Source organism: Somniosus microcephalus, chromosome 11, assembly GCF_052327205.1.
Source record: "Somniosus microcephalus isolate GS21.2 chromosome 11, FLI_Smic_1.0, whole genome shotgun sequence".
NCBI classification, from domain to species: Eukaryota; Metazoa; Chordata; class Chondrichthyes; order Squaliformes; family Somniosidae; genus Somniosus; species Somniosus microcephalus.
Genome location: NC_140997.1, coordinates 210,465,577 through 210,492,736, shown reverse-complemented (window position 1 = coordinate 210,492,736; position 27,160 = coordinate 210,465,577). Strand labels below are relative to the sequence as shown.

General features: G+C 42.9%; 1 protein-coding gene across 2 annotated transcripts in view; it reads left to right on the top strand.

Moving 5' to 3' along the window:
* nol8 (nucleolar protein 8) overlaps positions 1–27,160 on the top strand; it is a 57,438-nt gene that overhangs the window by 2,864 nt on the left and 27,414 nt on the right. Inside the window, exons 2-10 of one of the 2 annotated variants that reach the window (XM_086001814.1) lie at positions 9,673–9,857; positions 11,123–11,185; positions 11,595–11,673; positions 14,705–14,855; positions 16,036–16,098; positions 17,175–19,079; positions 21,138–21,284; positions 24,655–24,783; positions 25,635–25,719. In XM_086001814.1, coding sequence (XP_085857940.1) covers positions 9,719–9,857; positions 11,123–11,185; positions 11,595–11,673; positions 14,705–14,855; positions 16,036–16,098; positions 17,175–19,079; positions 21,138–21,284; positions 24,655–24,783; positions 25,635–25,719 — 2,761 coding nt within the window. In that variant the 5' untranslated portion in view covers positions 9,673–9,718. Of the gene's footprint in view, positions 1–9,672; positions 9,858–11,122; positions 11,186–11,594; positions 11,674–14,704; positions 14,856–16,035; positions 16,099–17,142; positions 19,080–21,137; positions 21,285–24,654; positions 24,784–25,634; positions 25,720–27,160 lie in introns of those variants that run through there. The other variant, XM_086001813.1, reaches the window with a different exon arrangement.

Sequence of the window (27,160 nt, the reverse complement as noted above, 5' to 3'; positions counted from 1 at the left end):
AAATTCCATTTGCCACTGTTCCGCCCATCTGACCAACCCATCTATATCGTCCTGCAGACTGAGGCTACCCTCCTCGCTATTTACCACCCTACCAATTTTTGTATCATCCGCGAACTTACTGATCATACCCTTTACATTCATATCCAAGTCATTAATGTAGACCACAAACAGCAAGGGACCCAGCACCGATCCCTGTGACACCCCACTGGCCACAGGCTTCCAGTCACAAAAACAACCTTTGACCATCACCCTCTGCCTTCTGCCACTAAGCCAGTTTTGTATCCAATGTGCCAAGGCACCCTGGATTCCATGGGCTCTTACCTTCTTGACCAGTCTCCTGTGCGGGACTTTATCGAAGGCCTTACTGAAATCCATGTATACCACATCCACTGCGTTACCCTCATCCACACACCTAGTCACCCCCTCAAAAAATTCAATCAAATTAGTCAGACATGATCTTCCCTTGACAAAGCCATGTTGACTATCCCTGATTAATCCTTGCCTCTCCAAGTGGAGACAAATTTTGTCCCTCAGGATTTTTTCCAATAATTTTCCTATCACTGATGTTAGGCTCACTGGCCTGTAGTTCCCCGGTTTTTCCCTACTTCCCTTCTTGAATAATGGTACTACATTAGCAGTTCTCCAGTCCTCTGGCACATCCCCTGTGGCCAGAGAGGTCCTGAATATATGCGTTAGAGCCCCCGCAATCTCCTCCTTTGCCTCACACAGCAGCCTGGGATACATTTCATCCGGGCCTGGGGATTTATCCATTTTTAGGCCAGCTAAAACCGCCAATACCTCCTCCCTCTCGATGTTAATATGTTCGAGCATATCACAGTCCCCCCGCCCTATTTCTATGTCTACATCGTCCTTCTCCATAGTGAAAACAGATGCAAAAAATTCATTTAGAACCCCTCCTACATCTTCCGGCTCCACACACACATTGCCACTTTTGTCCCTAATGGGCCCTATTTTTTCCCTAGTTATCCTCTTACCCTTAATATACTTATAAAACATCTTCGGATTTTCCTTTATTTTGCTCGCCAGTGTTATTTCATGGCCCCTCCTTGATCTCCTAATTTCTTTTTTAAGTATCCCCCTGCACTTTTTGTACTCCTCTAGGGCTTCCTCCGTCTTTAGCCTTTTGTATCTGCCAAAAGCCCTCCTTTTTTTCCTAATCCATTCTCGTATATCCCCTGACATCCAAGGTTCCCTGTGGTTTTTGGAACCACCCTTGACCTTTACGGGAACATGTTGCCATTGTATGATCTCAATCTCCCTTCTGAAAGCCTCCCATTGCTCCGATGCGGATTTTCCTACAAGTAGCTGATCCCAGTCCATTTTGGCCAGATCCTGCCTTATCCTATTAAAATCGGCCTTCCCCCAATTTAGAACCTTTATTTCCGGCCCATCCCTGTCCTTTTCCATGACCACCTTAAATCTTACCATATTATGGTCACTATCACCAAAGTGCTCACCTACTAGCACTTTTTCCACTTGGCCGGCCACATTCCCTAGAATTAGGTCCAGTACCGCCCCCTCTCTTGTAGGACTTTCTACATGCTGGCTCAAAAAGCTCTCCTGGATGCACTTTAAGAATTCTACACCCTCTGAGCCTTTCACACTCTGACTATCCCAGTTAATATTGGGGAAGTTGAAATCCCCCATTATTATTACCCTATTATTTGCACATTTCTCTGAGATTTGCCTACATATCTGTTCCTCTATCTCCCCCTGACTGTTTGGAGGCCTATAGTACACTCCCAGCAAAGTGCTTGCCCCCTTTTTGTTTTTAAGCTCCACCCATATGGCCTCATTAGAGGACCCTGCTAATATATCATCCCTCCTTACTGCAGTAATTGACTCCTTAATTAATATTGCGACACCCCCTCCTCTTATACCTCCCCCTCTGTCTCGCCTGAAGATTCTGTACCCCGGAATATTGAGCTGCCAGTCTTGCCCTTCCCTCAACCATGTCTCCGTGATAGCAACAATATCATACTCCCATGTGTTTATCAACACCTTCAGTTCATCCACCTTATTTGCAAGACTCCTTGCATTAAAATAGATGCCATCCAGCCTTGCCCTTATATATTTGCCCTGTCTACCAAGCTGACTTGTTTCTTTCTCTATAATTGGCAGCACATCCCCCCCTATTTCAGCTAGTACAAGTACAATGGAATGCTTACTCCCCGTAGGGACACGTCAGCTATTCTTACAGCGCCGTGTTCAGAAAGTCAGTTCAATGGCTTCCAGTGGTAGTGGGAGCACGATGTCCCTCAGCCGCTTCGTCCTCCTCGTCACCGCGGCCTCCTCCTCACTGTTGCCGGCTCCATGTGTGGTGGCCTGCTTCTCACGATCCGACCTCTGGCCACCATGCCATGGAGCTGCCGGCCGACGTGCTGCAGCGGGTCGTCGTGGCTGCTGCTCGTTGCGCTGCGCTGCCTCCGCCCGACTCACCGAACACATCAGTCGGGATGTGAATGCTCCGGTTGCCGTGGCCTCCTCCTCACCGTCGCCAGCTCCACAGTCCGACGGCCCGGGGCCTGCTTCTCCAGCTCACGGTCCGGCCTCTGGCCGCCATGCTCGGCTCCCCTCCTCCCAGTCGGAATGCTTTCCTGCCGAGGAGCTGCCGGCCGACGTGCTCCAGCGGGTCGTCGTGGCTGCTGCTGCTCGCCGCGCTGCGCTGCCTCCGCCCGACTCGCCGAACACTTCACTCCGGTTGCGGGAGCGAACGGCGAGAGCGGGCCGCCCAAAGCAGGGAGAGCGCGCTAGCACCGGACCGTCTCGACCGCCATCTTGACTTGACTCCTTCTTGAATATATTTAATGTATTGGCCTCTTCACTCAGAGGGCGGTGAATCTTTGGAATTCTCTACCCTAGAGGGCTGTGGAGGCTCAGTCATTGAGTATATTCAAGACAGAGATCGATAGATTTTTGAATATTAAGGGAATCAAGGGATATGGGGATAGTGCAGGAAAGTGGAAATGAGGTAGAAGATCAGCCATGATCTTATTGAATGACGGAGCAGGCTCGAAGGGCCAAATGGCCTACTCCTACTCCTATTTCTAATGTTCTTATGAATGATACTGAAGCAGCTCGGGATGAAGTTGAAAGAGACAGAGGAGCCTTCGTAGAGTCAATGTACAGCCAATGGAAAGTCGCAATCAGCAAAGTCAATATAATTCACTACTCCTCTGATAATGAACCATCCATGCCCGTACACAGCAAGACCTGGATGATGTTCAGGCTTGGGCTGATAAGTGCAAAGTAACATTCGCGCCACACAAGTGCCAGGCAATGACTGTCTCCAACAAGAGAGAGTCTCCCCACCGCCCCATAACATTCAACAGCTTTACCATCGCCGAATCCCCCACTATCAACATCCTGGGGTGTCACCATTGACCAGAAACTTAACTGGACCAGCCACATAAATACTGTGGCTACAAGAGCAGGTCAGAGGCTGGGTATTCTGTGACGAGTGTCTCACCTCCTGACTCCCCAAAGCCTTTCCACCATCTACAAGGCACAAGTAAGGAGTGTGATGGAATACTCTCCACTTGCCTGGATTAGTGCAGCTCCAACAACACTCAAGAAGCTCAACATCATCCAGGACAAGGACAAAGCAACCCACTTGATTGGCACCCCATCCACCACGTTAAACTTTCACTCCCTCCACCACCGGCGCACCGTGACTGCAGTGTGTACCATCTACAAGATGCACTGCAGCAACTCTCCATGGTTTCTTTGACAGCACCTCCCAAACCCGCGACCTCTTCCACCTAGAAGGACAAGGGCAGCAGGCGCATGCGAACACCACCCCCTCCAAGTCGCACACCATCCTGACTTGGAAATATATCGCCGTTCCTTCATAGTCGCTGGGTCAAAATCCTGGAACTCCCTCCCCAACAGCACTGTGGGAGTACCTTCACCACATGGACTGCAGCGGTTCAAAAAGGCGGCTCACTACCTTCTCGGGGGTAACTAGGGATAGGCAACGCCCACATCCCATGAACAAATAATAATAAAAAATTGAAGATATTAGAAGAGAAAATAAATCTAAATTCACACCAATTAAATAGCTATGAGCCATTGATATGGGAGTCCTACTCCAAATAATGTGTATTCTATCTAGACTGATTGCTTCCAGCAAGCAGTAGCCAATTTAAGTGGCCACTATTGGCACAGCTTCCCCAACCCCACTGCCAAATATAGAGATTTTCGACATTGAATGGAACAGGTCTGCCACAACGGATTTGGGTACAGTTGAACAATTTAACTCTCTCATGGAGCTTAATCTGCTTAAAATATTTATTTGCATTCCTTATAAATATAGCATTAAAAGCACTTTGAAACTGCCATAATGACTTTGTGGGTGAATGCTCCATGTGGAGTGGCACTGAGCTAGAGAGGAACAATACGAGCCAGGATTTCCACCTGATGTGTTATCCAGTAGCGGTTGCTGAAAGCTGTGGACACAGTTGCATGTGATGCCCATAATTGAAAAAGGCCTGTTGACAGTCAGTTCGCATGTAACTAATTGGTTCTTAATTATGATGTTAAAGAAAATTTAAGTCCATTACATTTTGACCTTTAAGTAATTACTTGCAAAATTGATAATTAGAACAGATGTTTAAGCTTCTCCATGGCACTCGTCTCTGGCTCAAAAATAGGATCGATAAAAGTTTGCTCTACTGTAACTACACTGCAAGGTTTCACCACTTACAGCACTAGTCCACTAGAGGGAGTATAAAATTGTAACGTTGTCTGCATTGGAACACCAGTCCATGTAGCTCAAATTTATCTGAATCCATTATGAGGCAGGCAAGGGATTTTATCTTCTAAAAGTATATTTAGGACAAAAACTCAACTTAATTTTCCTTCTTTATATGCATCTGGTTTTTTTCAAACTGTCATGCACTAATTCCCCAGCCGAGAGCCAACGAAACAATATTTCCCAAGCTTCCCTCAATGCTGCTTTGAACTGGTCAGTTCCATAAAAATTATGCTGCTTAACGTATTGATTGATTTCTTCCATCTGGAGAGGTTTAGTGCCAGCCCAACTGAGCAAGTTGAGATCAGGAGCTTTCAATTGGAAATGATGCAGGAAAACGTGAAGAACATTGCACTGCCAAGACACTATCTTAGTAATTTTTTTTAATCCCCATGTGTAGTAATTTGTAGACGGTGATCTGCTTCTAACGGTCTGCCAGAAAAGGGCCTGAGAGCATGGGAGAAGGGGGTTCCCAAGGCACTGTGAAGTTGAATTCCAATGTCCGGCAGCACATGTGAGCGTGGTCCCAGTGTCTAGCAGCATGGCGACGATGGGTCTGTCAACCCCGAGGGACTGATGTGTGATGGCGCTCATCTGGGATTCAGAATTACCGGGGAGGCATCCTAGGGTCCAGAAGCAATGAGTAGCATGACCTGGCAGCATGAGAGAACCCAAGAGAATCTGAGCTGACCTCCCATAACCTGTTCCTGATGTTGGTCAATTTTAAGTGGGAAATGCATTTTGATACTGTAATTAATGACCATGTGCTTATTCTATAAGTAACACAGCTATAATTCATTTGAACACAGTCCCCACCTTTAATAAACTCTGAATCTTCTGGAAGGTATCTGGGGCTAATGTTGGTTTCACCGTCCAATACTTATAGCGGGCACATTCGTGTCAGCAGAATTTTCCCACTATCGGTGTTGGGCGATAAGACTAACATTAGCCCCTGATACCCTCCAGGGGATTCGGAGGTTACAAAAAGAAAGACTTGAATTTATGTAGCGCCTTTCATGACCTCAGGATGTCCCAAAGTGCTTTACAGCCAGTGAAGTACTTTTGAAGTGGCGTCACTGTTGTAATGTAGGAAATGCAGTAGCCAATTTGTGCACGGCAAGCTCCCACAAACAGCAATGTGATAATGACCAGATAATCTGTTTAAGTGATGTTGATTGAGGGATAAATATTAGCCAGGACACACAACTCCCCTGTTCTTCAAAATAACGCCATGGGATCTTTTACATCTGCCTGAGAGCAGACAGTTCCTCAGTTTAACGCCTCATCCGAAAGGCAGCAGCTCCAACAGTGTAGCACTCCCTTCGTACTGCACTGGAGTGTCAGCCTGGATTGTGTGCTCAAGTCTCTGGAACTGAAGTAAATGTACAATATTGTGTCCCTCCTGTCAGTCAGACTCTGTCCTGATGAACCAGTTTCTTTCCTAAACTGATGATCTTTCACGGCTGCCAGCTCTTGCTGGGGGATCGGATCAGTGAGGGTTACAGAGCATTTCGAATCCGCCTGTCAGTTTCCCCAGTGTCGTTTTACTGTGTCCGTTTCAATTTGAAGTGTTTTTCAGAAACCTTTTAATTCCAGCTCTGGGTTTTGTCCCAATCTGGTAGAACCATTTTCACCGAAGTACCAGTTCACATTGAAGAATTGCCCAAAATAGCTGGTGCGTTTCATACGTAGTAAGCGGCACCTTTATAATTTACTTTTATGGTGATAGAATTAGTCATGGGAAATTGCCTGGTATAGACGGTTGCCTGCCGTAAGCATGGGCGGTATAAGTGGTGCTGACTGTATTAACAATCAGATAACCAGTGATGTCATTACCTTCTCAAAGACAAACGGTTAACACAGGTGATGTAATTAGCCTGCTCTGATTAAGTGAAAATTTCTTAAAATTCAATTTGTTGATCTTTAAAGGAAAAAAAAACTCATAAGTTTTCTAGGATGATAAGCACTGAAAAAATACATGATTAAATGTGTGTTTTGTTCCTCCAATACTTGCCATGGGAGCTCTCTTACCTACAGTGTGGGAACATGAGGTGTGATGTTTTCTGGGTCTGATAGTGGTGAGGAAGGACGAGAAACGAGTGCCACTATTTGCAGACGGGTGTGATTACAGTGTGACAGGTTTACACAGATGGTTTCCATTGTAAATGTGGCTATCGGAATTTATAACCGAAATATATAATGTTAAGGACAGAATGTATGATTTATGAAATGGGAACTGAATGACATCTACTTGTCTTGGTGTATCAGGGCTCTAACTGCTTCACCAGTAGACCTCACTTGGTCTTGACTCCCAGAGTACAATGCCATGGGCGATCAACTGGTATAAAATATTTATTCTACACAAATTATATGCACATTACAATTTGGATATGCATTTTCATGTTCTGTTTTCTTAAATATTCACATTTTATTCGAACTGCCATTCTCTTTTCATAATCCTCCACAATTAAATAAAATGTTTCCAATATACCATTTTATCAATTAATTATATTCACTTCATTTCAATTTCTATAGAATTTCTGTGATTTACTCATTTACATTAATTTTTTTATTTGTATTATCACTCCCTTTATTCTCGCGTAAAATATACCACAACAATAGTATATTTTCCTTACAGTTCTCCTCCCTTTCTCAAACAACATATCTTCCAAATTTCTGTTAGCAACACCACAATAGATCCACCATATATTAAAATCTATTTTGATGTTTATTAAGAGGATACAAGCTGGTGTATGACTGCATTGGCGACCGTCGTCTTAAACCCCTCTTTCTTGCCTCTAACAACAAGTGTGAGGAGCTCATGGGCTTCTTTGTTACTAAGATTAAGACTATCTGTTCAGCTGCCCCTGCCGTTTCCCTCCCTTCCCCTAGCCCACTGGGCTAAACTTCCCCTAAGGTTCCCCTTGCCCTAGCTCTCAACTCATATCTTTCTCTAGCTTCTCTTCTATCTCCCCTCATGCTCTCTCTGAGCTCAACTTCTCCATGAGACCCACCTCCTGCTCCCTCGACCTTATTCCCACCAAACTGCTGACCACCCAACTGCCCTTCCTGGTCCCCATGTTAGCTGATATTGTTAACGGTGCTCTCTCCTCAGGTACTGTGCCCCCTTCCCTTCAAATCTGCCATCTTCACCCCACTCAAAAAACCCACCCTTGACCCCTCTGTCCTTGCAAACTACCACCCCATCTCCAACCTCCCTTTCCTCTCTAGTCCTTGAACGTGTTGTCGCCTCCCAAATCCGTGCCCATCTTTCCTGCAACTTCATGTTTGAATCCCTCCAATCATGTTTCCGCCCCACCACAGTACTGAAATTGCTCTTATCAAAGTCACAAATGACATCCTATGTGTCTGTGACTGTAGTAAACTATCCCTTCTCGACCTGTCTGCAGCCTTTGACACAGTTGACCCCACCATCCTCCAATTCCTCTCCTTCATCATCCAGCTGGGTGGGACTGCACTCGCCTGGTTCCATTCTTATCTATCCAGTCGTAGCCAGAGAATCACCTGCAATGGTTTCTCTTTCCACTCCCACACCGTTAACTCTGGAGTCCCCCAAGGATCTATCCTTGCCCCCCCCCCCCCCCCCTCCTATTTCTCAACTACATGCTGCCCCTTGGCAACATCATCCAAAAACACGTCCGGTTCCACATGTACACTGGCGACACCCACCTCTACCTCACCACCACCACCTCTCTCGACCCCTCTAAATTGTCAGACTGCTTCTCCGACATCCAGTACTGGATGAACAGAAATTTACTCCAATTAAGCATTGGGAAGACCGACGCCATTGTCTTCGGACCCTACCACAAACTCCGTTCTCTAGCCGCCGACTCCATCCCTCTCCCTGGCAACTGTCTGAAGCTGAACCAGACCGTTTGCAACCTTGGTGTCGTATTTGACTCCGAGATGAGCTTCCGACCATACAGCCGCTCAATCACCAAGGCCGCCTACTTCCACCTCCGTAACATTGCCCGACTCCGCCCCGCCTCGGCTCATCCACTGCTGAAAACTTACGTCTAGACTTGACTCTTCCAATGCGCTCCTGGCCAGCCTCCCATCTTCCACCCTCCAGAAACCTGAGCTCCTTCAAAACTCTACTGCCCGTATCCTAACTCGCACAAAATTCCATTCACCCATCATGTGCTCGCTGACAGTGGCGCCCAGTCCAGCAATGCATTAGTTTTAAAATTCTCAACCTTGTTTTCAAATCCCTCCATATCTATGAATCCTCCTCCAGTCCTACAACCCTCCGAGATCTCTGTGCTCCTCTAATTCTGGCCTCCTGCTTATTCCTGATTTTCATTACGGCCATGTCTTCAGCTGCCTAAGCGCTAAGCTCTGGAATTTCCTTCCTAAACTTCTCCGCCTCCGTACCTCTCTCCTTTTAAGATGTTCCTTAAAGCCTACCTCTTTAACTAAGCTTTTGGCCACCTGTCCGAATGTCTCCTCATGGCTTGGTGCCAAATTTTGTTTGATAATCGCTCCTGTGAAGCACCTTGGAACCTATTATTACATTAAAATCTCTGTATAATGCAAGTTGGTGTTGTCCTACTGATGTCGTCGTTTCCTTGTGCAAATAGCTTTACTGTTATTGGTTTATTCGGGTTTTTCTGAGGCTTTTTTGCCATTTAACCCTTTATTTTACCTGTTGCACAATATTTATTTTGTTCTCCATGGCCTAAAATTACAAAAAACAAAACAAACTCGAATATTTGCAAATATCAGAAACAAACAAAAGTTATGTTTAATATGCTTGTTCTTTTTATACATTTTCTTCTGTGAATGTTGTCAATAAAAGTTGTGTATAAATGAATACACGATGCTTAATTTTGTTACTTTATTGTGCATTGAAGTACTTTTGGCCTTTTTTGTCACAGGGCTCTTTTGACATTTTCCAATTAAAACGAAACAACAAACCACAAAATGGAGACAGCCAAAAGTTTGAAGCGTATATTTGTTGGGGGATTGCATCACATGGTTTCTGAAAGCGAAATTAAAGAAAGATTCAGCACATTTGGAGATGTGACGGATGTGGATATTGTGTTCAGGAAAGATAACCACGGTAATATTGATGTTCACAGTTAAACTCAGTACGATTGCACTTCAGATATACAAATTTGTTCCTTCTAGCTGCTTAATTCCTAATGGTCTGTAATCACTCGCTCTGCACCCCTCCCGCCCCCAATTCCATTTGAGTCCCTTTTTTATTAAATTGGCTATTTCTTCCCCAAGAAGCCATTTTTTTCTGATGTAAGTTCCACATTTAAAAATCAGGTGGGATATTTGACTGAGCAAGTATTGGATCCACTTTCTGGAGAAGCAGTTTTAATTTCAAATCTATCTGTAGAAATAATTCGTTAAATACTGCAGGTACTTAAATTTCAAGGTTGGTTTTACTGCAAGTCACACGCTCACAGATTTTCTTTATTTCCTTTCTTCCCCCTTACCCCACCTCTACCAGATGAGCATTACACTAATGAAACACCCAAATGGGTAATTTAGTTGAGAATGGGATACAAACTCCACTTCTGAGTTGAGAATATGGGGGAAAAATTCAGTATCGCCCCGTTTGGGGTGCCATTATCGGCCGTGCGCAAAATTTATCGCCTCCGATGGCAAACTTGGTTTTTATCGCCCCTGGAGGTGATTGGAGCGCTAAATCAGGCACTTCACACTTGTCTTAAGGCGCAAAGGCCGAGGAGTGAGGCGCAACCTCAGAGCGCTGGCGAAGCGAGGAAGGGCAAATCAAAATAAACCTGCAAAGTGCTGCTCAGTACTCAAAACTGCTTCACACAGCGTTGAATCTCTCCAAAAGTCAGTCTCTCTCTCTCGCTCTCTCTCAGAATGCTTGGTGCAAAAATGTCACCAACAAAAAAAGGCAGGAAGCGGTCGCCTTTAAATAGCGCTCCCCTAGTCCCTTTCTGACAGCAAAACGCTCCCCTCAACCTGTCGTTGCAAGCGGTAAGGCAGGGGGTGCCACTCAATATCCGGTCCGGGGCGTTGCGCACTCGACTGACGTCACGATCTGCCAGCGCAGGAGATCGTGGCGGAAATGTTTAGCGCCGCCGCAAAATGTCTAGTTAATTTCGCGAGCAGCGCAAACATCGCCGCGCCCGGGCACTAGTTGCTTTGCGCCCAATTAGCGCCCTCTTAAGGCGCTAACTGGAGGCGCAAACAACTGACTTTTTCCCCCTATATGCTTTAGCCTTCTATCTATCAGACTGTCCAGTATATGAGCATGTATTGTAAATGCCTTTTTTAAGGTTTTTGAAGTGTGTCTTATTCTGAAACTTAACTACAATCTCTTCATTACAATCTCTTTTGCAGGAAATCCTGTGAAGACCTTTGGTTATGTTAATATCAGTACCTCAGAAACGGAATTAAAACGATGTAGGTGTGCCATGTCATTCAATTTTCTTTAAATATTCTCACAATTTATCTTGTCTACAGATTCCCGTTGCAATTTTTGTTCATAGTTCTATTTTTAAAAGGCACATAATTGCAAATAAGATAATTAATTTTACTGTCTAACAATACATCTGATGTGTTCACAGGATATGGGCAAATTGTGTCTTGGGTACATAGTAAAGTGTCTGTAGGGGGTGACCTGACTGGCTTTATGTATGTTATTGTTCACATAAGTTTCATGTTCACTGAAAAGTATTCAGTCAGAAACCAGAGAAGGAGCTAATCAAATCCTTTGGGGGACCGGTTAGGTCGGGATTCTTTTTAGCAGCTGTTCCATCTCCTCTGTTGAGGTGCTCATGTTCAACAGTTTTATTTATTTTTATGATTCTAGGTATGTCAATTCTGAATAAATCAAAATGGAAAGGGGGGACACTGCAGATTGAATTGGCCAAAGAATGCTTTTTACATAAGTGAGTGGTAATCTTCTTACAGATTATTAATTTTTGATTTTTTTTGATCTGCGAAGTTCTTGCATTTTTAAAAGACTTGAGAATTTATTCTTTTTAACTTTCCAACACTTTATCTTTTTCACAGGACATAACTTTGTACAGTTTAACTTATTTACATCAGTAGAAAAATTAGATTTGTTTCAATTGACATATGTTGTAGTAAATACATATTTATATTGTAATTTGCAATGAGATACCAGTCATTTCTGCTCCCAAATTGTCCTCCCTACTGCTGAGGAAAACACTTGTTGCAACTCCATTGGCATTCTGTTTACTCTTTTTTGTTTTCCAGTGCAAAATAAAGTCAATCCGAAACATTAAAAGTTTTGCGAACGAACATTCCAATTTGAATTATTAAATAGATACTTTAAAATCTAACTTTTACATTGTGGATGGTACGGAAGAAAGCTGCGCTTACCAAAGTTACTTCCCAAAGATTTTCGGACCTTTGCGCATGCACAAAATAAAAATTCTGTGATGAAGTATCGGTGTGGGTTGATGAGGGTAGTGTTGTTGATGTTGTGTATATGGCTTTTCAAAAGGTGTTTGATAAAGTACCGTATACAGGAAACTTTGGTTTATCCGGAGGTTGTATGTCCAGAATACTCGATCTAACGGCAAAAATCAGGAGCCGTTTTCTATAAGTTTTTTTAGTTCTCGTTCTTTTTTTTTTCCCAGTCAGGCACTGCAAGGTCTGTAGCTATAGCAACAGCTTCAGCTAGAGACGCTTGCAGCTGCAGCCGACTCTTTAGAAGCTGTTGCTAAGCAACAGTGTTTGTTGTCAGATACGGAGATGAAAACCTCCGTGTGCTTCAACATTAACTTTGTATGTCCGGCAGTTTTGATAGATCGGCAACAGCTAAGTGATACATTTTGGTAGGAAGAATGAGGAGAGGCAATATAAACTAAATGGTACAATTTTAAATGGGTTGCAGGAACAGAAAGACCTGGGGGTCTAATTACAAAAATCTTTGATGGTCGCAGGGCGAGTTGAGAAAGCTGTTTAAAAAGGCATACAGGATTCTTGGCTTTATAAATAGAGGCATAGAGTACAAAAGTGAGGAAGTTATAATGAACCTTTATAAAACACTAGTTAGTGTTCCCGACCTCATTACAGCCTTGGTCCAAACATGGACAAAGGAGCTGAATTCCAGAGGTGAGGTGAGAGTGATTGCCCTTGACATCAAGGCAGCATTCGACCGAGTCTGGCATCAAGGAGCCCTAGTAAAACTGAAGTCAATGGGAATCGGGGAAAACGCTCCACTGGCTGGAGTCATACCTAGCACAAAGGAAGATGGTTGTAGTGATTGAAGGTCAATCATCACAGCCTCAGGACATCGCTGCAGGAGTTCCTCAGGGCAGTGTCCTAGGCCCAACCATCTTCAGCTGCTTCATCAATGACCTTCCCTCCAACATAAGGTCAGAAATGGGGATGTTCGCTGATGACTGCAGTGTTCAGCGCCATTCACAACTCCTCAGATAATGAAGCAGCCCGTGCCTGCATGCAACAAGACCTGGACGACGTTCAGGCTTGGGCTGATAAGTGGCAGGTAACATTTGTGCCACAGAAGTGCCAGCCAATGACTGTCTCCAACAAGTGAGAATCTAACCACCTCCCCTTGACATTCAATGGCATTACCATCGACAAATTCCCCCACCATCAACATCCTGGGGGTCACCATTGACCAGAAACTTAACTGGACCAGCCACATAAATACTGTGGCCACAAGAGCCGGTCAGAGGCTAGGTATTCTGCAGCGAGTGTCTCGCCTCCTGACTCCCCAAAGCCATTCCACCATCTACAAGGCACAAGTAAGGAGTGTGATGGAATACTCTCCACTTGCCTGGATGAGTGCGGCTCCAACAACACTCAAGAATCTCGACACCATCCAGGACAAAGCAGCCTGCTTGATTGGCACCCCATCCACCACCTTAAACATTCACTCCCTCCACCACTGGTGTACTGTGACTGCAGTGTGTATCATCTACAAGATGCACTGCAGCAACTCGCCAAGGCTTCTTCGGCAGCACCTCCCAAACCCGCAACCTCTACCACCTAGAAGGACGAGGGCAGCAGGCGCATGGGAACACCACCACCTCCAAGTTCCCTCCAAGTCACGCACGATCCTGACTTAGAAGTATATCGCCAATCCTTCATCGTCGCTGGGTCAAAATCCTGGAACTCCCTCCCTAACAGCACTGTGGGAGTACCTTCACCACAAGGACTGCAGCGGTTCAAGAAGGCAGCTCACCACCACCTTCTCGAGGGCAATTAGGGATGGGCAATAAATGCTGGCCTTGCCAGTGACATCCACATCCCATAAGCGGATAAGAAAAAAGGCACCGGCTGGAGCATTGTGTCCCATTCTGGGCACCAACTTTTGGAAGGATGTCCAGGTCTTAGAGAGGGTGCAGAGGAGATTTGCTCGAATGATACCAAGGATGAGGGACTTCAGTTATGTGGAGAAGCTGGGGTTGTCTTCCTTAGAGCAGAGAAAGTTAAAAGGAGATAGAGGTGTTCAAAATCATGAAATGTTTTGATAAAGGAAATAAAGAGAAATTGTTTCCAGTGGCAAAAGGGTTGGTAAACAGGACACAGATTTTGGGTAATTGGCAAAAGAATCAGAGACGACATGAGGGAAAAATAAATTACACCGAGTTATGATCTGGAATGCATTGCCTGAAAGGGTGATGGCAACAGATTCAATAGCAACCTTCAAAACGGAATTGGATGAATTCTTGAAGGGGACAAATTTGAAGGGTAATGTAGAAAGAGCAGGGGCGTGGGACGAATGGATAGCTCTTCCAAAGAACCGACACAGGTGTGATGGACTGAATGGCCGCCTTCTATGATTCTGTAAATTCTATGATTCTGTCGCTTGGTATTTCAGGAATAAAGTCAAGAGTTTTAATTTTAACACTTCACTTTTGAAAAATAAGAGGCTGGCTAAGTTTTACACCTAAACTGACTATTTTGCATTACCTGCTGTAGGCTTGCTCAAGAGCGACAGGATGCAGCTAAAAATAAGCACAAACCACAAGTTGATAGCATAGCAAAAGTGGTGGAGTCTCTAAAGAAAGCTGGAGTTGAAAACTTCAAGATCAGATCTGCTGTACCAGGAACAGAAGTACCTGAACACAAGGCAAGTAATAATATATCATACTCTTAATGTAAAATTTAATAATTTTGCATCAGTTAATTGCTAAAATTATTTTCTTATCGTGATTGAAATTCATGCAAAATAGTATATTATCCAGTATGATACAGTAATCTAATTTTTATAGGTTTTAAAAGAAAATTCCACTCCCCTGGCATAAAGTCACGATAAATACAAGTGGAAAAAGTCTATTTGGCCCATGTTACCTCATCCGTCGAGAAAAATTTCGTTCCCCATCACAGCTCCCGTCTACCTCTTAAATGATTCCAAGAGTTTTGCCCCACCACCCTACCTGGAAGTGCCCTCCAAGCATTGATTGCCACCTGCAAAACTTGTTAATAACGGTCCTGAATTTTCCTTTACCAGTTTGAATCTGGTGGGGGTAAACTATGTGAATGGTATCAAACTTATGGTAAAGATCAGTTCTAAGGGGTGTTAGTGTTCTAAATGTTTATTATTTTGTGTATCACTTGGAGGTCCCTGAGGAGTCACCTCTGTCCCTGAAGAGTACCAGTTTCGCTTAGCTTGCCTTATGACTCAGTGATATGATGCTAAGGATCAGTCTCATTTGTGGACCTTCTCTGCACCACCTTTCTGTGCATGATTGTCTTCCTTCTGCATCATTGGCCAAAACGGGACATGGCATTCAGAGCCCAGTGTAACCACAGCACTGTATAGTTTTAGTATGACGTCCTCCAACTTGTAGTCTATTGATTTGTTTTTATTCATTCTCGGGATATGGGCGCTGTTGGCATGGCCTGTATTTATTGCCCATCCCTAGGTGTCCTTGAAAAAAGTGGTGGTAAGCCTTCCCAGCTTCTCTCGTCACTCCACATAACTTGAGTCCCTTGACCCTGGTTCCATTCTGGTAAATCTCCTCTGCATCCTCTAAGGCCTTGACAAGTGTGGTGCCTAGAATTGGACATAATGCTCTGGCTAAGCTCTAACCAGTGATTTATAAAGGTATACAATCACTTCCTTGCTTTTGTACTCTGGTTGTATTGTTAACCGCTAATGCTGTATTTCTGAACAAGTTAACTCTGCTTGACCACATAATGTAGGATATGTATCAGGAGACATTACCACAAAAACTTGATGACTACTAAATGTTATCTTACTTTTGTACCAAATAGAGTACTTTAAATAATTTTATTTTTTCCCTCAGGACTGGATTGTGAGTAAATTTGGAAGAGTGTTGCCCATTCTTCATCTCCGACAAAGAAAGAAAATATCCTTTTATCAATAAAGGTGTAACAAAGGAAAATGGGGCGAATACTTTATAAAAAAAAATTAAAAAAATGTTGTCAAAAAAGAGACCGTTAGAAAATTATCGTGAGTTTCAGCAAGTTAGATGTCCTGGATGGGTTTTCTGTTGCATAGACATCTATAAAGGAAACGCTCAAATTCCGATATTCTTTTTTCCCCACTCCCTGCAAAGTGTTCTCTGGTTATATGCAAATATGGTTCAAAACCTTTCTCTGTCATTTGCACTGACCTTTTCCATCAAGAAAGTGATCAATCCAGGCCAGATATGCATTACCTTGGATCATCAATGATAGTGCTCGTTTGTGAACTGTGCAGGAAGAGACCACTCTTTCTTCGACTACCCAACTGAGACTGGCACAATCACTCTTTTGGGAAGTCAGAATTTGGAAGAAAAAGTAAGAGAGACTTGTATTTATATAGCGCTTTCCATGACCTCAGGACGTCCCAAAGCACTTTACAGCTAATGAAGTACTTTTGAAGTGTAGTCACTGTTGTAATGTAGGAAACGCGGCCACAAACAGCAATGAGATAATGACCAGATAATCTGATTGTGATGTTGGTTGAGGGATAAATATTGCCCAGGACACTGGGAAGAACTCCCTGCTCTTGTTCGAAATAGTGCCATAGGATCTTTTATGTCCACCTGAGAGGGCAGGCGGGCCTCGGTGTAACGTCTCCTCTGAAGAACGGCATCACTGACAGTACTGCAGTCGAGTGTCACTACCCTCAGTACTGCACCGGAGCGTCAGCTTAGATTATGTGCTCAAGTCTCTGGAGTGGGACTTGAACCCACCTTCTGACTCGGAGGTGAGAGTGCTGCCACTGCACCACAGTTAACACCATTGAGTACAATATTAATTACTAATGCTAAATTGAATGAATGTACATTCGAGCTGTCAAGGCACCATAGATATTCTACAGTGCATTATAATCCATTTGAAAATGAGAAGAACTGAAGAAATTGCATGTTAGTGTTTTGTGTTTATTATATTGGTTAAATTAGAAATACTACTCTAGACATTCCTTAACTAATTTCACATTATAAAGTATGATCCTTCTAAATATTGTCATAACATCAAGAAGCTAGATCATATGTCAGATTTAGAAATCAAAACTCCAGTAACCAACCTTACATGGCATCTTGAAGAGCAAGATGATGAGCAATTGAGTAAGAAAAGAAGAGGGGACTTCCCTACTCTTACGCAACCTGTTAAGAGAAAGAAGCTATCTGTCAACAAATACAATATGGAGGATTCCAGTGATTCTGACAGCAATTTCCAAGCAAATAAAATGTCTTCAAACACAGTTAAACCTAATGCCGCAAGAGAATCTAATAAGGATGAATTGATTGGTGCAATGAGGAACAGGTTTGCTTTTTCTAAATCTGCTTGTGCAGGCTCCATGAATCAAATCCATGGCAGACAAGAAACTACCGTCTCTAACAAAAGCAATACTTGGTCAAAAGCTCAAGTGGCATATCGTGACTCTGAAGAACTGGAATTGATTATTGAAAGAGAGAAAAGTAAAATTGAGGAGCTTAGTCAGACTGATGTAAAAGCACAGGACATGCCTTTGGAGGTGGTTGGTCAGGATTACGTTTTAAAACATCAAACTCATTGGGCATTAAATGACTCAAAGAAAGACATTAGCATCAATCACACATCAAATGGCAGTGGTAGTGAATATGATTCTGCTGACACTGACGAAATTATCTCTGCGAAAATGATTCCATGCAAAAGCTTGCCAAAGACAAAATCTAATAGAAAACCAAATTCTGTGAATTCTAAGACGGCTGGTAATCCTGAGAAAGAGGAATCTGAATCTAATAGTAATAGCAGTAGTGAAGATTCAGCAGAAGAGAGTTCTGAATCCAATTTGGATTCTGATTATGAAGACATGATGAGTAGTTGTTACCGAATAAACCTGTCACTAACTGACCTTGAACAGTTGGTAAACAGTTCTTCCAAATCTAAGAAAGAAAACAGTGAATCTGAAGAAGAAAGTGAATTGGACTTTCCTAAAAGTAACTCATTACAACCTCTCGCAGTAAACCTATTGCCATCAACTTCAGGTGCGATAATTTCACAGAGCACGCCTGTCTTGAAGAAAAACACCATACCAGATAGCATGATAGCAGCTATTCAGAATGAGGACAGCAGTGACTGTGAAATGACACCAAACAAACAGCTGATTAAACCACCTTTTAAAGGCACACAGGGCCTCTTCGAGGTAAAGGAAGCAAATCGTAAAGGAGGTAAGGCAATTATTGATCAGTTCTTTTTGAAAGTGAAAAAGAAGACGGATGAAGAATCGTGCAGTGATTCTGCAAGCACGTCTGTTGACAAAAAGCAGAAAGTTAACGGAACCAAGAATGTGGTATCCTCTGATTCTGATAGTGATGTGAAAAGTAATTGCAAACCACCACCATTTAAAGGAACAAAATCTCTTCAAACCAACACATCGAGCACAGACATTCCTAGCCACAGGCTTAACCGTGGTATATCTGAAAGTAAGGAAGAAAAGTCGAAATCTGGAACGCACAAATTGTGTAACTCCACATTACTAAATGGAGATGAAAACAGTGATTACGAAGACTCTAATGAGGATGTAAAAGCTGGAAAACGAAAGACAGTGTATATAAAGCCAACTGACTCTCAGAAGATTGAACCCTCATCTTTATGTGTCACTGAAAGCAGCCATCTGAAGGAAAAGAGAGAATGTAAAGCTGTAACTGATGGAAGTGTTGCAACATGTTTGTTAATTAAAAATGAACCAAATATTTCCCTCAGCATTGAAAATGCAACTTGTAGTTTAGCTGCAGGAGCGCCTCGAAATTTGGATAAACATTTATTGGACAATCAGAAAAGGCTGGCTGCATTACAGCAGAGACAGAAAGAGACAGAGATGCAAAAGAAACTCATTCAGGGGGCGCTCTCCAATTTGGTATGTTAATTTTCATTTCAATTTTTAAATTTAAATAATTGATTTCAGCAAGTCTTAAAATTATTACTTACTCCTTCAAATCGCTTTCTCAATCAGCCAAGAATAACTTTGTTTATTTTTACTGTTGATTACTAACTACTGTGAATCCATTATATAGGTCAGTCTATTGATTTCCTGAACACCCACAATAAGAGCCCCTATTTTTGAACATTTTAAAAACTTGCACAAAGTGTGATTTATCCCATACATTTTACAGTATATTCATCATAAGCATACAATACATTAATAATGCACACTGCAATGCAAACCTCCAAGCAGCAGCACAGTATCCTCTTCATAAATGCATTGACTCAGAATAAAGAAGTAGACCTGTCGCGTAACGGTTGGGTGTGAATTTTTCCCCTCTGATTCCCCATGTGTTGGTTACTTGGTATTAGCCTGGCCATTTGGAGAGGCACCAAGCAGCTTGAAAGGACACAAGTGCACAGGTCAACACGTTTCTTGGTCTGTTGCCTGCCTGCCTTCATTGGTTGGCATCTGAAACATTCTAAACTGGCTTTGATGAGAAGCTTAAGAACACTATTAACAACAACTTGTATTTATATAGCGCCTTTAATGTAGTAAAACGTCCCAAGGCGCTTCACGGGTATTATAAAACAAAAAAAATGTGACACCGAGCCACCTAAGGAGAGGTCAGGGCAGGTGACCAAAAGCTTGGTCAAAGAAGTAAGTTTTAAGGAGCGCCTTAAAGGAGGAAAGAGGCGGAGAGGTTTAGGCAGGGAATTCCAGAACTTAGGGCCCAGGCAACAGAAGGCACAGCCACCAATGGTTGAGCGATTTATAATCAGGGATGCTCAAGAGGGCAGATATCTCGGGTGGGCGGGGCGGGGTGGTTGTGGGGCTGAAGGAAATTACAGAGATAGGGAAGGGCGAAGCCATGGAGGGATTTGAAAACGAGGATGAGAATTTTGAAATCGAAGTGTTGCTTAACCAGGAGCCAATGTAGGTCAGCGAGCACAGGTGGGTGAACGGGACTCGATGCGAGTTAGGACACGGGCAGTCAAGTTTTATTAAGATAAGCATTGGAGCAGTAAAAAGCAGAATTTTCATTGTAATTGATACATTTTTACAATAAAAAAAAATGTAAATCTTGATACAGTACTTGTTATTTTATTAATTGAAATTAGTGCTTACTACTTCAGAGTCACCTGCTTGTTTGGGGGTAATGGTCCAAGTCTGAGATAATTTAAAGGACCAGAGGGTGAATCCATTGCCTTCAGCTAAAGTCAAAGGGGAGCCATTTAAATACCAGAAACTCCTTTAGGAAGTGCCTTCAGACAATTTGCTCTAGAGTCTTGAAATAATACATTCAGTGCCATACATATTGGCCTAAAGGACGGTGAGCTGTAAGGTGTCCATTTTAACTTATACTTCAGTTGTTATTTAATATTTTATAATCTTGTTTTACTTCCTGATAAGATTGGGTATGATTCATCCTTGGTGTCCAATATAAATTTTGAAACTGAGGAAGAAATTGATAGTTAATTGTATTAAGTTTTGTACAAAAAGAGAAATTATCTTGCCAGTAATTGCTTTTCAATGAGAAAGCAGCATTGAACAGTTTCTTATCTCCATTCTGCCTTTTGCTACCTATTCTCTGGCAGACAAACCCCATTTAACTGACTTTCCAACTCTCCTGGCTGAAGAAGGAAACATGGCAGCAAGTGTCGTGCAAGAGGATGAAATTTAATTTAAAAATTCCTTTAATGTTAACCAAACCAACTGAACAAGAAAAGTATGAACAAGGTGTACAAGCAAGAATTAGAAATAACAGTACAAATTCCTAAACAACCATTTATCCATTGCTTCTCCCCATTCCTGAAGACAAATTTAGAGATTGTTTTTGTGTAGTCAATAATTGCTAATTTTATTACAGTAATATAATTTCTCTCTTATGATCTCTAAGTTAGTGCTGTACAGTCTCACCCCCCTTACCTCTCTTCCCTTTAGCCTCTGAACAAAAATGCACCATCAATTTTTTAATATATTTAACTATAGGATAGTCAGAAACCTGGCAAAGGGAAGCACATTGTCTTTGATTTTGAAGAAGAGAGTGAAAACAACACACTGTCTGAAGATGTTGGAGGCAGTTGTAAAGCAGCAGAAGAAGGTGTAGAAAGCCGAGAAAAACTGTATGTTGCAAAAGTAAGGTTTTTGTTGTGTGTTTCATTTATATACATTATATTTGGTAAATTTTTATGGGTTTGCCATGGTGATATCTATCTGTAATTGTAATTCTCAGCATCAAGCTGTCCTGGTTCAGGTATAACATGACTGGTTGGTTGTGAAATAATCCCAGGCATTCTGTCATAACAATGTACTTTATCTCTCAATCTTAAATTTATTTCCAGTGTGGCCTGGGTGAGACATTTTCCATTTCTCACAGAAGCCATTTCTGAGACTGCCAGTTGTATTGCATTGTGGAAAATTTAGCGCTAAGGACCTGCATCCCCCAAAGAATTGGATTGAAACTTTCTATACTCATTCAAATAGGACCCTTAATTTAAGTTTAGGTACATTGGTTTGATTTCTCTTGCAATTATCCCCTTCTTTCCTCTCCAGAAGTCAGTGACTCCTTGCTGAGGTACGACAGCAAAGCTCACATTTATGTAGCATCTTTAACATAAAAAAATGTTCCAAGGTCCTTCACAGAGGCTCAAACAGACAAAAGTGGAGGCTGACCAAAAGAAGGAGATATTAAGAGAGATAATCAAGAGCTTAATCGAAGAGGTTGGGTTTAAGGAGGGTTACGATCGGATAGCTGAGAGTGGAACCAAGCGAGGGCGATTTCATTGAGCTGGACAGTGGAGGAGAAGCGTTGGACGGTGTGGTCGACCATGTCAAAGGCTGCAGAGAAGGCGAGGAGGGATAATGCATCACAGTCACAGAGGATGTCATTTGTAACTTTGCTTAGGGCTTTTTCGGTGCTGCAACAGGGATGGAAACTGGAAAGATTCAAACATGGAGTTACAGGAAAGATGGGCACAGATTTGGGAGGCGACAACATGTTCAGGAATTTTGGAGTGGGAAGAGAGGCTGGAGATGGGGCAGTAGTTTGCAAGGACAGAATGGTCGAGGCTGGGGTTTTTTGAGGAGTGGGTGATTATGACCCTTTTTAAAGTGAGAGGCACAGTATTGGAGGAGAGGGAACCGGATCTGCTGATGGATGGCTAAACCAGTTTTGTGCCAGATATAGTTAAGTTTGTATGCTCTGGACTTTAGGGAGTGAAGATGGGGGCCACAAAGGAGAGGTCGACAGGGAGTAAAGATTTTGCTGGGGACCCGGGCATTAAAGGTGGACATGAAGTAATTGAGGAGATCTATGGTTTTTGAAGTATTTTGACGAATGGAGGGCCAAGGGCTCGGCAGTTCGGATTTAGAAAGTATAGTTGTAAGTGACTTGGAGAGTTTTTTTACAGGGACGGACACACAATGATATGCTGGAAGAGGTAGGGGAATGTATGTGGTAACGGAGCGGAGATTCACAATATATATTAATGATCTGGACGAGGGAACTAGATGTAATATCTCCAAGTTTGCAGACGACACAAAGCTGGGTGGGCGTGTGTGCTGTGAGGAGGATGCCGAGAAACTCCAGTATGATTTAGACAGGTTGGGTGATTGGGCAGAAGCATGGCAGATGCAATATAACGTGGATAAATGCGAGGTTATCCACTTTGGTGTCAAAAACAGGAAGGCAGATTATTATCTGAATGGCAATAGGTTGGGAGAAGGGGAAGTGCAACCAGACCTGGGCGTCCTTGTGCACCAGTCGCTGAAGGTAAGCATGCAGGTGCAGCAGGCGGTTAAGAAGGCAAATGGTATGTTGGCCTTCGTAGCGCGAGGGTTCGAGTACAGGAACAAGGATGTCTTGCTGCAGCTGTACAGGGCCTTGGTGAGGCCACATCTTGAGTATTGTGTGCAGTTTTGGTCGCCTTATCTGAGGAAGGATGTTCTTGCCATGGAAGGAGTTCAGCGAAGATTCACCAGGCTGATACCTGGGATGGCAGGAATGACGTATGAGGAGAGATTGGGTCGATTGGGCTTATACTCGCTGGAGTTTAGAAGAATGAGAGGGGATCTCATTGAAACTTATAAAATTCTAACAGGACTAGACAGACTAGATGCAGGAAGGATGTTCCCGATGGTCGGGGAGTCCAGAACCAGGGGTCACAGTCTAAGGATAAGGGGTAAGCCATTTAGGACTGAAATGAGGAGGAATTTCTTCACCCAGAGAGTGGTGAACCTGTGGAATTCTCCACCACAGAAGGCAGTAGAGGCCAATTCATTAAATATAGTCAAGAAGGAGTTAGATATATTTCTTAAGGCTAAAGGGATCAAGGGATATGGCGAGAAGGCAGGAACAGGGTACTGAATTTGGATGATCAGCCATGATCTAATTGAATGGCGGAGCAGGCTCGAGGGGCCGAATGGCCTACTCCTGCTCCTATCTTCTATGTTTCTATGAGATAGCCTTGCCTGTGGTAGCGATCTTGGGAGCAGAGAGGCCAGTTCCACAGGCATGCTCTGATACCTCATTCTCAAGTGGTCAATTCATGTGAGCTAGGATAGTGGGTGTTGACTGGCTATTTCACATGTGAGGCATCACGGCCAAGCCAATCTAGTCCTTGCCTAACATCCACAACCATGAACTTTCAGCAGGGATGGCTGGATAGAAATCTGGAGTGAGAAATCTGGCCCATTCCCCCCCATCTCCCACAATAATGAAAAAAAATGAAGCCTGCCACCGCCTCAGCTGAGATCAGTTAACTTGATGCAGACTGGGAATCTAATCTGGGACCTTGCTTGTCTTTCTGGCTAAGTTAAATACCAGATAAATTCACTGACCCATCTGAAGGGTATAGTTTGTTTTCAGTTTTCTTCCCTCATGTCCTCCTTGAGTTGGTGACCCTGTTGCTGGGGTACAGTTTCATGAGTGCCAGTCACTCTTCCGTACCTTGCATGAGTGGCCATTATTCTCGTGTGAGTCTTAACAATGAGTATACTGGCAGGCTATCCAACTATGCAGGACATCACTGCAAACCCTATTCTGTTTTTGCCCAATATCCACACAACAACCATCTGAGGTAACTGGTTACTGAACAGGAGTTTGAATCCTAGCCAATTTTTGCTAAGGCGTGCTGGAGCCAAGTGTAATACTTCTACTACAAGAACCTTCCTTGCCCGTATGTCTCGGAGACTTTACCTCTGAGTGCAGACACTTGACTTCGCATTTTTGAAGAAATTTGTCGTCTTAATTTTGATGCTTTTCAAAGGCTGATTAATGTGCGAACGTTACTCCTTACTCCTAGTCCCTCAAGCTCAAAAGTATGGTGCAAAGTTTCCAGTCAAGCATTTCAAAAATTAAATGTGAGATTTTATAAGTTTGCCTCAGCCCTAATTTTGCCAGACGTTCAAACTTTTCAAGAGATTTTATCTCTTCAAACTCTCAAAGTATTGCAGCTTGCTTTATTGTTAACTAAAAGGATTTCAATTTTTTCTAAATTATTTTCAGGCTTTTGAAAGTAGAACTATTGGAAAATTATTTGATAGTGAGGAGGAGGAGGATGAAGGTGACTATGATGAAGATCTCGATGGAAGATTCAAAATTAAGCCTCAGTTTGAAGGAAAAGCCGGTCAGAAGGTGAGCAGGATGTCCAATATAAGAAATTTTGTCTGGCTCAGTGGCATTTTTTGTACATTGCAGTGCCCAGAAGGATTAAACATTTGAACTAGTAATTACCATCAATTTATGTCGATATAATAGATTAGTGTTTCATGCAATAACAAGCTCATCATTGTTCCTTTTGATTTCAGGATGTAGCTCTGGAAAGGTAACCTGACTCAAATTAACAGCATATATTCCTTGCTCCTAAATGGAATGAAAATTCTGGTTATTTATATTGCAAGTAATTGCAACCAGATTTTCTGAATAACTAAGGAACTTAATTGTTTGTTTTTGATCTCCAAAGATTTCATTTTAAGTACAATATTTTTTTTTCCCTGTCTGGCTGAATGGCCATTACTCTAGGAGGATAGGGGCAATGGTGAAATGAAGGACATTTCCAGTAATCCAATTTAAAATTCTTCAATCGTATGTTTAAAGGATTTTCTTTTTTGCTTGGGTTCCGCAGCAGTTTACACCAAATATATTGACTGAAGACTCAAATGTCAAATAAAGTCAGACAAATCATGTATGTTAAAGCGTTGTGCCACTCAGTGGTAAGATGCAGACTTGTGGCCATAACTCTCTCCACAAGGCAATCGATTTTTGCCTGGGATGTCGAAGGAGGTACAAACTGAAACGAGGTGCTTTTCCCACAGGAAATTTGAGGGAGCGGAATCACTACTCTTGTACACATCTTGATTGATTAGCAGAGTGAAATTGAGAAATGTGGCAATGGGCTGCATGCATGTCCTTTTGACTGAAGAATTGCGGTGAGAAACTTAAAGGGAACAATGTTTGGTAAAGTTATTGATGCTCTCTTTTTGTAGCTGTTGGCCTTACAATCACGATTTGGGACAGATGAAAGATTTCGCATGGATGAACGATTTTTGGAAAGTGAAGAAGAAAATGCAGGTGACCATGATGAATTTCTTTGAAATATAAAATATTTACATTTTGTTTTTTTGACCAATTTACCAATCACTGAGTTGAGATAAGTGTTTGTGTTTATCAGAGTACCTTGCATGTTTTTGACCTGCAATGACTTAAGTAATCATAATCTGCCAAGATCACTTGAGTGGATCTCAGGCCAATATGAAGATTGGTATTTTGCTTGTGGATCCTTGTCTTTGTCTCTATTGTTTGTGTGAAAGGAAATGGAGTAATATATAAACCATTCAGATAATCAGTAAAGTATAACAGCTCGGAATATACTTGAGGTAATTTTAACTGAACCATAGCCACCCGTTTTACATTGACTTCAGTGGAGAGTAAAATCGGGCGGGGTGTAAATCAGGCGTTCGATCGATTCCGTGAGATTCTCCCAGGGCGGGTTACGTTCAAATTGCCCCCATTGTGTTTCTAAACTCTGTCGCCTTGGCTCAGTGGTAGCACTCTTGGGTTCAAGCCTCACCCCAGAGACTTGAACACGTAATCAAGGTTGACACTTCTGTGAAGTACTGGAGGAGTGTGGGCCCTATCGGCCCTCTCGGGTAGATCTAAAAGATCCCGTGGCATTATTCAAAGAAGAGCTGGGAACTTTTCCCAGTGTCCTGGCTAACATTTACCTCTCCATAAACACCACCAAAACAGATTATTTGGTAATTTATCTCAATGTTATTTATGTACCTTGCTGTATGCAAATTAACATAGGAGATAGGAGCAGGAGTAGGCCATTCGGCCCCTTGAGCCTGCTCCGCTATTTAACGAGATCATGGCTGATCATCCAAATTCAGTACCCTGTCCCTGCTTTCTCCCCATATCCCTTGATCCCTTTAACCTTAAGAAATATATCTAACTCCTTCTTGAATATATTTAATGAATTGGCCTCAACTGCCTTCTGTGGTAGAGAATTCCACAGGTTCACCACTCTCTGGGTGAAGAAATTCCTCCTCATCTCTGTCCTAAATGGCTTACTTATCTTTAGACTGGTTCTGGACTCCCCCGCCATCGGGAACATCCTTCCTGCATCTAGTCTGTCTAGTCCTGTTAGAATTTTATAAGTTTCAATGAGCTCCCCTCTCATTCTTCTAAACTCCAGCGAGTATAAGCCCAATCGACCCAATCTCTCCTCATACATCATTCCTGCCATCCCAGGTATTAGTCTGGTGAATCTTCGCTGCACTCCCTCCATGGCAAGAACATCCTTCCTCAGGTAAGGCGACCAAAACTGCACACAATACTCAAGGTGTGGTTTCACCAAGGCCCTGTACAACTGCAGCAAGACATCCTTCCTCCTGTACTCGAATCCTCTTGCTATGAAGGCCAACATACCATTTGCCTTCTGTTGCTCAGATTTCGTTAGATGTTCGAAAGATCGAACAAATAGGTTCGCAAGTTCCCTTTAGGGTTCAAA